General features: G+C 43.0%; 1 protein-coding gene across 2 annotated transcripts; it reads right to left on the bottom strand.

Moving 5' to 3' along the window:
* Positions 1-272: 272 nt before the first annotated feature.
* mfsd2ab (MFSD2 lysolipid transporter A, lysophospholipid b) lies at positions 273-9,189 on the bottom strand. Of its 2 annotated transcripts, XM_088365693.1 has the most exons (15): positions 8,913-9,189; positions 7,066-7,191; positions 6,621-6,745; positions 6,429-6,532; positions 4,488-4,611; positions 4,336-4,414; positions 4,074-4,243; positions 3,916-4,006; positions 3,695-3,813; positions 3,533-3,616; positions 2,695-2,778; positions 2,506-2,618; positions 2,279-2,422; positions 1,725-1,901; positions 273-1,628 (listed from the first exon to the last, which is right to left on the bottom strand). In XM_088365693.1, the coding sequence occupies exons 2-15, from the start codon at positions 7,112-7,114 to the stop codon at positions 1,577-1,579; spliced, it is 1,515 nt and encodes a 504-aa protein (XP_088221819.1). In that variant the 5' UTR covers positions 7,115-7,191; positions 8,913-9,189; the 3' UTR covers positions 273-1,576. The 2 variants fall into 2 exon arrangements, with proteins under 2 accessions (XP_088221819.1, XP_088221818.1); XM_088365692.1 differs by lacking the exon at positions 6,429-6,532 and having other exon boundaries at positions 8,913-9,187.
* Between the last annotated feature and the right edge of the window lie 1,864 nt (positions 9,190-11,053).

The raw sequence follows: 11,053 nt of genomic DNA, 5'->3' as shown, positions 1-11,053 counted from the left end.
ATGGTGTTGTTACAGAAATCATACACTAGGTGTCAGCATTTAGCTAAAAAACAAATAAAAACCTCATAGTGAATATTGTGTTCTTGAAATTAAAGTTTTCTCGCTTCAATTTTACACACTAAAGACGTGAAAGGGTCCGGGCTCATTCAGTGTTTCCTAGTTCTAATCTTAAAAATTCACTCAGTGTTTTCATGAGGGTTTCTTTTTTTTTTTTAACTTTGGGTCGCTAAAGACTAAATAAAATAAAAGTAAGTCAAATAACTTTCACACAGTTCATTGTTCCAATATTTATTGTTTTCAATCTTTTTTCTTAAATAAACTAAAGTACATAGTACATCAAAACACTGGCAGCCACAAATATCAAAGGGATATTTACAAGTTTACATCAACTATATACATATACACAGTGTCATGTACACAAGGCTTGTGTGCGTGTAATCTATATGTATATGTCTCTGGGGAATTAAAGCTCACACATTTGGTTCACAGCCTCATGAGGGAGGGGAAAAAAAATAGTTGCAGTTCCACAACCCTCTCCAAAAAACATGACATTAATATGATGTACAAAAATAACCTTAACTAGAGACAAAATTGTATCATGTATAGCACCCGCTGCAAATTATGTAAGGATTACAATTTCTCTCTTTTCTTTAAAGTGGACAAAAATGCAAAAAACTTCACATTGGTACCCCAAATGGGAACATGCGGTCAATGTATGTATAACATAGGATGCTATATGTACATGTTTCCATATCAATGGATATGAACAAAGATCACAAAACAGTAGTTTGTCATACAAGACATATGAACCAAAACTCACTTAACATTCCCGACATCAACAATTACGAGCGCTCTTTCTTCATTGCGTACAGACAGAAGCAATGGCGACGCGTTCAAAGGCATGACAACATATTTATCAATTCCGCCCTTAAATAGATTTTAAATACGGAGACGCGTCTTTTGTCCAAACTGTATCATCAATAACTAATAAATACTTAAATTACGCAATCACATATTCAGTTACTGGCTGTTATCGCCCTTTAGCTCAGTATTCAGTCATCTGTTCCTTTTCTTCAGTAGCTGTTCGAGCCATAGTAGTAGCAAATTTATTGTAGTGGTTTTACTAAATGGAATGAAACAAATCAAACAAGCCCTTGAAAGATGTTAATGGTTTGCCTATGGATTGAGATGGGAACAATCAGGCGGTCAGGACAAATTGGGTCTACAGGCCGATGAAAAATAAATAGCCCACCTTGAATTAAAGTGTTTGTGGTTTTTTTTTTGCTACTGAACTGAGCTAAGGCACAGACGCTGTGTGTTCAAGTTTCAGGTTGCTAGCGCAGAGCTCAAAGTTGCTAGATTAAGCAAAGAAAAAAGATGGATGCGGGCTTTTTGTGCACTTTCATAAAGTCACAAAAAAAATGAAAGTTACAAAAAGAAACAGTGGCGCGTTTTGTAGCCTCGGGAAAGGAAATAGCAGCAGCAGCAAGAGCGTTGCCTGGACAAGGCGGTGTCTGTAAGAGAGTGCAAAATGCCAGCCGCTTGTCTCACTTGGGCTGTGGGTAAAAAAAACGTGCTAGATCATGTTGGAAAATTCTGTCGAGTCCGTTTCGGAATCTGTCTCGTCCCTATGAAGAAAAACAAACAAACACCATTGAATTGAGTGGTCAAATTTGACAGCAATCCAAATCATAATATTATTCTTATTCAGACTGGAGGCTTACCTTTGCTCCTGGAGACGTTTGCGGTTGCGTTGCCTCCTCTCCTCGTCAATGGGATACGTGTAGAGGATGATCAGGCCGATTATGATGAGGAGGATGGGGGCGGCCGAGACCAGGACCTTCAGCGTGATGTCCACTTCCGCCGGTTGGTTGCAACCTCGAGAGATGTAGCCGGCAAAACTGGAGGGGAAGGGGAAAGAGAAAAAAAAAAAAAAAAATCACACAAAAGTTAAGACGCAGTCTTGTGATAGAAGCATGACACTGTATTGTAATGGAATCGCATTAAAGTAAAAAAAAAAAAAAAAGTTAAAAAAATGCTTTGATGTAGGATTTGTCAGATTTGGATTAACATCTTTCGGCTCCACGCTCATTAAAAACAGGAGAAAAAAAATCTTGACACGCATCCAGACAAAGAATGGAGTGCAATCTCCAAAATCAGCCCGATTAAAAAAAAAGAAATTAAATTTACTTTTAGGAAATAGGCCACAGTGCTGTCCAATAGAAAAAGTAGTGCTTTGCCGCCATCTAAATAAAACTGAACTTAAGTGAGCACTTACTCTAAACTGAGAGTGGAGATGCCCAGGGAGACTCCAGAGGCGAACTTGGTGAAGAAGACGTAAAAGGAGTAGAAAAGCGCCTCGTGACCGTTGGCTTTTGGGTTCTGCACTTGGAAGTCATCTACGACGTCGGGCAACATGGACCTGATGGGCAAAAGAGCGTTTTGAGTCGGGCGTGTTGTTAATTGGCGAGGGGCGGGGTTTGGAGAGGGGGGGGGGGGTCTCACCAAGGCAACAGGAAGGCTGCCGCCACGCTGACCCCGGCGGCGAAGGAGACAATGTAGGTAACGATCAGGTTGCTCTTAATGAGCACCACCAGGATCATGAAGGGAACCGCAGACTGGAGAAAGGGCAAATATCAATATGAGAATACATTTATGATTAAAATGGCAGATTTTCTCAAAGTGGAGCTTTACCAAGGTGCCGATGTAGACTGCCATCTTCTTCCCAAATTTGGTGAGGAACCACTGCCAGAAGGGGATGGTGAGCGTGGCCGAAAGCTGTGACAAAAGTTGGATGATCATCGATTAGTTGTCGATCAATCGTTGCACCTCTAAGTACAAAAGTTCTCCAGACAATACAGTGCGAGTTTGCGTGATGTTATGTAACACTGACATGACAATGGACGCATTCAACGAGATGTTCAACTGGCGAGTGAGGATATTGGGTGAATTCCACAGGGGCCGCATTGTCCGACTCGGACCAATCAAAGCCTCGGAAAAACATTGTGCTTTTTGATTCCTGTTTTCAAATTTCCACTTGGGGATCAGCGCTGTTTGCTTTTCATCCCAGCAGGAAAGTCTTTGTCAGAAGTGCCGGGGTTGTAGTAACCCACGTGATTAGCGAATAAAGTCATCTGGCTAAATAAATTCCTGGTCGGCTCCGTAATCCTTCCCGCCGAGTACAGGATGAAAATTGCGTAATCGGATCAACCCTGTTAACCTGGATTCCCCCACGCCGCCTCTTGGCCCGAGTTTGCCTTTTTTTTGTTAAAGACTGATTGATGCCGACTGAATTTTTTTTCCAGGGTGAGAACCGACATTCTACATCTGTGGGAATAAGATGGCATTCAGGCCCAGCTCACATATTATGCTAATGGACAGTGAGAAAGAACAGTGCGGCGCTTTGATGGACTACAGACCAGCTTTGTGACTGCACACAATTTATACGCCAGACCTTTTCCAGGGAAGTTGTTATGGCAACCGTCTGTCTACCTGAAACAACAACCTGCTGCTATCTCGCGTTTACACTCACCATGATCACCAACAGAATATTCTGGAAGTCGTTTCGGAAGCCGAGGGTGTAGCTGCAGAACAGAGCGAAGTTGCCCTCCAGGAGCTGCCGAAGACAGAAATAATTCATTCAATGACCAAGAAAGTAATTCAGGCACCTTTCAAGATTCGTGTGTATGCGTACCATGAACGCTAAGGAGGTGAAGAGGAAGACCATGACCAGTTTGGCGTAGGGCCCGTGTCCCATCACTAACTTGATGCCCTGGAAGAACGACAAGGGCTCCGACTTGGGACGGCTGGATTCTAAAAAAAAAACATGAGTCTCATCTCTGGTTATGAGATTATTGAAAACCTCACTTATTTCGCTGGAAGTGGTCACATTTTTAAAAAGAAATGGCCCCTGACCTTTTTGCTCTCTCACGCCAAAGAACAGAACAATGGCGCAGAGGACGTAGATCAAGCAGATGACTCCGGAGGCGATCATGTAGGCGGCTCTCTGAAGACAAACACACAAGTGAGCCAAAAATTCCATTTCCTTAAATCAAATGGTGGCATTGCCGTACCGTGTGTTCCAGAGAAATGACGTTATCCGTTCCGTTGAGACCGACCGATGAGTTACTCGTGTTCGCCAGAATTTCTCCCGGGCCTGGGACGCAGGGGGCGTTGGCCATGCCCACGATCTGACCTTGGATGGCGGTTCCGAGCACAGTTCCCAGAACCTCCACCGTCATCCCTGATTGTGGGAGTCGATAAACATTTATCAGGAAGATGTTTTTTTTTTTATATTCTCAGGAAATTTCTTTGAGGGAAAACAATGCTACTCACTGTAAGCTGTAGCAGAGTCTCTTTCTTTCTGCTCGGAGCTGATGAACATGGTGAGGGCCGAATACGGCACATGGAAACACTGAAAGAGACACGAGACAGGCCTGTCAAAAGCTGCTCCGAACAGACTTTGGCACTTATTTGCTTGTACTCACAGTTTGAAGACTCTGGAAGAGGCAGTAGAAGAAAAGGTACCAGATGACTTTGCCGTCCTCAAAGGGGGGCACGTACCATATTAGGAAGTAGGAAATCACAGCCACAGGAGTCGAGATGGCAATCCTGAGGGAACACGAAAGGGAAAGGGAAAAAAAGGTCACTGAGGGTGAAGCTCTTCGTGCGCGGCGCACGTGCTGTGCAATAAACAATGGAGGCCTAATGAGGCCTAGGACAGAAAACATTGGCGTCCATCTTCCATTCTATCGCTGCCAAGTGCTAAGTCGTGCCGTTCGGCTCTGACACGTCACTGTACGCACGCATGATGGAATTTCATAATTGATTGACGTTCACCCACTTAAGCTTCGTCAGCGTCTGAATCACCATGCGATGCCCTGAGGTGATTTTAAAGAGTCCACCCAGAACTTGGGAAGTGGAATTCTTTCGGGCACTTCCTGTAAAGCGTCCAAGTCTTATCAACATTCCTCAGTGATGTGCGACACGAAAGGAAACCACACCTCTGAACCAAGAAATGTCGCGTCACCGGATTCATTTTGAATCAGATGAATCATATTCATCAAACAATTGGTATTCAGCAACCAACTTTTTTTAACTATTGGTAGACTGTACAGGTATTTCCACTTTGATTTTAGCGCATATTATTATTGTTGTAAAAAAAGAAGAAAAGGCATGGAGACTGAAAATGTCTTGGTAGGGCGGTGCTGCTATTTTGGTTAGCAACAAAGGTTACGCTTGACCTGCAATAATGACAGTAACAACTTGTACCGAAAGTGACGCACCTGTTCACTCATTTAGGCACGGAGCCCGTTTGCGGGAAGGCCGCTATTAGAGGAATCAGCGTGCAGTTGCATTAATCTTTTACGAACGCAAACCGAGAGGGGCGTCTCCGCCGCATGAAGTGAGCGTCCTTTCTCCCGCCCGTACCATCTGATTAACTGTACCCCTGAGAGAGTGTCCGCATACGGCACAATCTCACAACGGCAAGCCGTGTGAAGTCAGATTAAATATATTCATTATATGTATCTCCTCTAGAACTTCCCTGTTGGAACAATCACACGTTTGTGGACTTCGCAACCTGCAGCATTCTCTACTGATAACTCACTTGAACTGGAGTAACCCGCATGACGTGACAGAGGGAAAAAAAAAACATCCGAGGCCTCGAGAGCTTCGCTCTCATTGGCGTAAAAGTGATGGTGTGTTGCCGGTTGCACCAACCAGAAGCGGACCTCGCTAATCTACCCTCCCCCTCTACACACGAGCGAGCAATATGGAGTAGCTGACTGCGCGGCGCTTTTCTCCACGCTGGTCTCGAGTGACGTGGCCTCATTGCTTCCCGAGCATGCCGCCGGTGATTCCCCCACGCCCAACCTGCCAGGAGAATCAGCCTATTTCTCAATAAAATAAAAACGATTTCCTAAAGTTGCACACTCATAAACACTTCGCCTGGATTTAGACATCATCAATTCCGGTTTAATGGTGATATCACATTTCAAAACCACGAGTTGCCTTTTCAGGACCACTGAAGCACAGAAGGCAAAATCCCTGTTGCGTAAGATGACCTCAAACACCCGTTCACCTTACTAAAAAAGACAGTGGCGTTACAATTTACATGGGCGCTGACAGCCCCTCGGACACTCGACGCCCAACTCGTAACCCTTCGGACATTTTCCTGGCAGCCTCGCTTAACATTGGGGGGTTCGTTTGGGCAGTGGGGGGAGGATGCTAACATGGTTGTTACAAAGGATTGGCTTGTGAATAAAAGGGGGCCACTCGCAGACACTTACGACTAGACGAAGAAAATCTGAATGTCTACTACGAGGCGGGGGGGAAAAAAAACTTAAGGCCGTGTATAAATTGCATTGGCAAAGATGGAGGGTTATATTTACCACTGGAAAATAGCGCAACTTCTGCACGGGGCTTACCCCTTCCCCCGTGATGCTTTCATTTCAAATGTGAGAATGCGTTCACCATTGAGAGGCAACTGGGAGTTGTGCGGAATGAGGAAATGGCATCGCATGAGCGTGACCTGTGGTAACCCAAGTTGGGATGATTGGCAGTGTGTGTACACAAGGTTTAACTATAAATCCACTTTTTGTTCATATAAAATCACCTACCAGGGCATCATGCGTCCAAAACGTGTCCAAGGGCTCCTGGAGACCAAGAAGCCCACCGTGGGGTCTGTTATGGCATCCCATGCTCGGCCCACAAACAGGATGATTGAGGCGTAGAATGGATCCAGCTGCCAATGGAGAAGATAATGTCAATAAAAAACAGAGAAGGTCTTTCTAGCGCTGTGAACTTGAATGAACTGAACATGTGAGGGAAAAGTTATCCATTACATTGCTGTAATATCAAATAAACTGAAACGTGGGTGGCTGGCGGCGGTGACTTTAATGAACCCTGACGCTAATCTCGTGGTCAAGCCCATGTGGTGTGTGATGAAGTGGAAAGTCAAAGGCTCCCCGCCGTTTTATTTTATTTGCCTACCAAGACTGTTGGCAGGAATCTAATTGATCAAACATTCTGTACAATTGCGACATGATTTTGGTTTCTACCAACCTGTGCTACATCCAGCAGATAGAGCTGCAAGAAGAAGCCCAAGGCACATCCTGTGATCTGGTAGGGCGCTCCACCAACAGCGTAGCAGAGCTTGTTGCAGATAGACAATCTGTTCCTTTGCTCGCTCTGAGGGGAAAAAAGCAAAATTGGAAATTCAATGGACATATTTGATGAGCTTTGTGGAGAAAGCATTTGCAGCTGTTTTGGAATTCTGGCAAGCAACAGACAGCTGGATCCACCCATGCAACAAGAGTGAACATATTCACATTCCCTTGTCGACTCTCTTTTTCTTTTCTTTTCTGAAAATGTAAGCTTCAGTCTCGTTCAGTTTAATCTGCTTCAAAATAACACACTGAGATGTTGAAAACTTTTTTTAGAGCCACTGTGACACATGTTTGTCACATTGTGAGGGGAAAATGAATATTTCATTTCACTAGCTGAGCTAACAAGGATCTTTGTGTCTAACTTCCCGGGAATGAAAACATCGTGTTGTCACACGCCCGAGTCTGACGAGGGCACCTTGGCAAACGGACCGTCCTGCGCACCAGCTCGAATGAAAAGCCCCTGTGACCCGGTTCGAACGCACACCCTCCTCGCTGACCAATCAAATGTGAGCGTTTTGTTTTGCTGTGCCCACATGATGCTCTTGCTTATTAGTGACCACATAAGTTTTACAATGCAATAAAACCCTCTGAACTTGACTAGTCTTCCTCCAGCACTTGATATACATGAGGGAGATAAATGATGCTTCTTGTTTGACCACAACAAAGCTGAACAATCCTTTTTTTTTTTTTTTGGTCTTGTTGTTAATACAACTACAAGCTCAGGTGACAAAAGACTGCAAACAGATACTGGCGCCATTCAAAGTTTAGTAAACGGAATTTAATTTTGTTGACAACTAGGTCACCTTATGATAAGAATACTCACAAGATCAAATCAGTTCATGAGGTCAAAGCCACTCCTAACTGGTTTGTCAATTAGTATTGACAATTAAGTTAAGGTACCGGAATGTGGAGTTTTTACGTGGTAAATCATTTACATTGAAATGATAAGGATGAAGGACAGACGCTTTCAGGTGTCGGTGTAAAAACATATTTCATGTTAGGCATCATGTTAATTTTACAACTAGAATACAGACGCACTTGCACTCTGCCCTTGAACGCACCATTCACACGGCCAATTTATTTGAATACGATAACGCGCTGCATGTTGACATAAGATTAGGATATTTTCCTTTCCAAATAAAAATGACGAGCTACGTTACAATGAAGGCATATCAGGCCACGTACATTCAAACTAAAAGACGGGGGGAAAAAAGAAGAGGGACATTTTCCAGTTTTAAATTTAGCTCTGGGGTGACTCGAGTAACGACTAGTTTAAAACCACAGCAGACAAGAAAAACAGCAATTATAAGCAATGTGTTCATTGTTTGCTGTCTTTTTTTTTTCTTACAGTTTTTCTGAATGTAATATTAGGTATTTGAAGAATGTCACGAGGTATGCATACATAATTAGGAATCTTCAATATTACGGCTGGATGATCCAATGTGGTATTTCAAGGTTACCTCAATTTAAATATACAATGTAATATAAATGAAAATATACCCGGGGAAGTCTCACTTTGCGAAAAGTGCCATGAGTACCAAATCAGTGAATGAGACACTCCCTTTTGAAAATGACAATTCAAACCGGCGTGCTCCTTTCATTCATTCAAAGGCGGAGTGGACGTTACAAACCTTTCTCCTCATTGAATAGGCATTAAACCGGATTTTGTTACAATCAAGGCAGATCTCTCCAATAATAGCAATAAGAATAATGATCAAAACAATAATAGCAATAAGTACCCACCTTTCTTGCAATAGAAATGCCATCGCAGTTACCAGGTTTAGTTAATAAACTGGCGTTGGAGTATTGTTCGCTACCTTCCCCCTTGGCCATATCAGAAGAGCTGCTTCGTCTTGTTATCTTGACAGACAAAATTAAAAGCAGGGAAAAATATTGCAATAAAAAAAAAAAATCTGTTAAGCTTGACAACTATCACTTGCGTGGAATCTGATTGCAAAGTGAGAAGATGCGGATAAGGTAGTCGTTTTTAGAGCTCCCCGCCCATTTGTAAACGTACTCTTCGCCCCACACTTGGCCGCTCCTCTTTGTACACGTCACGCCAGCCACTCATGCGCTTGTGGGCGTAAAAAAAAAAAAGAAAAAAGAAAAACTCGCGTGGGCTGATCACAAATAAATAAACTAATAAATAACCCAATATATAACATTTACAGTCATAGCCTATGACTGTAATAATATACAAACACTTGTGTCATATAATTATATTTGTTACAATATGCTCCATCAAGCCCTGAATGAATGGATGAATGAATTTCATGTGAAGAATTTCAACACGTGCTTCAAACTGCTTGATGCATAGTTCATGCATCAAAGCAGATCATATCAGCCTCCAGTTGATGAATATATGCCACCAGGGGGCAGACAGCCAAGAGATCACATCCAAGCAATCTCATTGGTTGGCTCATGGTGGTGCTATGTTGGAACTGCTGATCATGATCTTGCATTCTTGCAAGGTGGCAGTGGGGGCAGGAGGTCCAGAGGCACTTGCTCGATTTGTGATGTGTCCCCTTTAAAGTCAAAAACAAGTTTGCGTGTTGCTAAATGAACTTCAACTCCATTTGCAAACACATTTGCGTGCAACGTGGCTTGGATATCCCAGAAAAACTCACTCAAGTTTCTTTTCAACTATCACAGTTCAAAGTGAGTCTTACTTGGTGGACTTTAATGGTGTGCAGAAACCTCTAAATTCCACAATCTGGGTCGAAAAATGAGTAGCTTTTCTCATGTGGCTTCTTCATTGGCTTTTTATTTGCAAAGCCTTCTGGCACGTCGAAGTTCTCCATTTAGCTGCGTACACATGCCATGAAGCTGACAGCTTCTAAGTACTGTACACACAAGCTGCTACTGTAAGCGAGCAGATAGGTGAGACGTCCGTATGCAATGTGCAACGTTGACTTTCCTCGGCCGCCTCCCTTTGCACAAACATGCTATACGTTGTTTTATCTATGTTAAAAATATTTGTTGACATGCACACTAACACCAAGAAATATTTAGCCTTGACTAAGTTATTGTGTCAACATGCTGCAGATTAGATTTTGTTGACTTCATGCAACACAATGTAAATGTATGGCAGTGGATTCGCATTTTAACCCCCCAAAAAAAAGATTAGCTCTCTGAGAACCATCATAATGGCCATTAAAATTGCTAGTTTGGTAATAATAGACCTCTTTGCCTTTAAGCTCTTGCATATCCGAGCAAGTCCCAGACATGCTGCACGTGTCGAAAAAACAATTGTCATTCCAAGTGTGCTCAGACTAATTTCACCACGATCAGCGAGGCATTCTGCAAGAGTACAAGTTGCAACAGCCGCAAAACGTTTCATCCCCGCTGTTGCTAATCACAGCAATCCTCATGTAACTTGTTTTGTTGCCACAAAATAACAGCTTCTCCATCATCATCATGCTTCAATTAATTCCCAGATGGATGATCCGTAGTAAACAAATTAAATCGTAAGTAAATCGTTTCTTTTAAGGAAAGTGCAACATCAATAGTTGAAATGAAACAGTGACTGTTTGATCAGTCTGAGTTATCCTGCTATAAAAGCAACCTGGCATTTGTTATTGCTCAGACTCCATTAGTAGAGCGCCGACCCCGGCGGAGGCTTTTTAAATGCTTGCGCAAGTTGCCTTAGCATCGCCCTATTTGTTTTTCCTGCTCCACTGATATTTACGTTCGTGTGATCCCGCTTGAAATGAAGTTGATGCATTGCCAAAACGCTATCACATGATGTCAGCCAAGTGGAGGCACTAGTATTTTCTACATGCTGCTAACCAAAACAGCAGCACTGCTCTTCAGATGAATGTCTGCCTCGTTCCTGCTTGACTAGAGTCGATCTTTTTTTTTTTCATCCAAAAGAACCAGTGAGT

Source organism: Syngnathus floridae, chromosome 21 (assembly GCF_059516105.1).
Source record: "Syngnathus floridae isolate MCC-2025c chromosome 21, RoL_Sflo_1.0, whole genome shotgun sequence".
Lineage (NCBI taxonomy): Eukaryota > Metazoa > Chordata > Actinopteri > Syngnathiformes > Syngnathidae > Syngnathus > Syngnathus floridae.
This window is presented reverse-complemented; position numbering and strand designations above follow the sequence as displayed.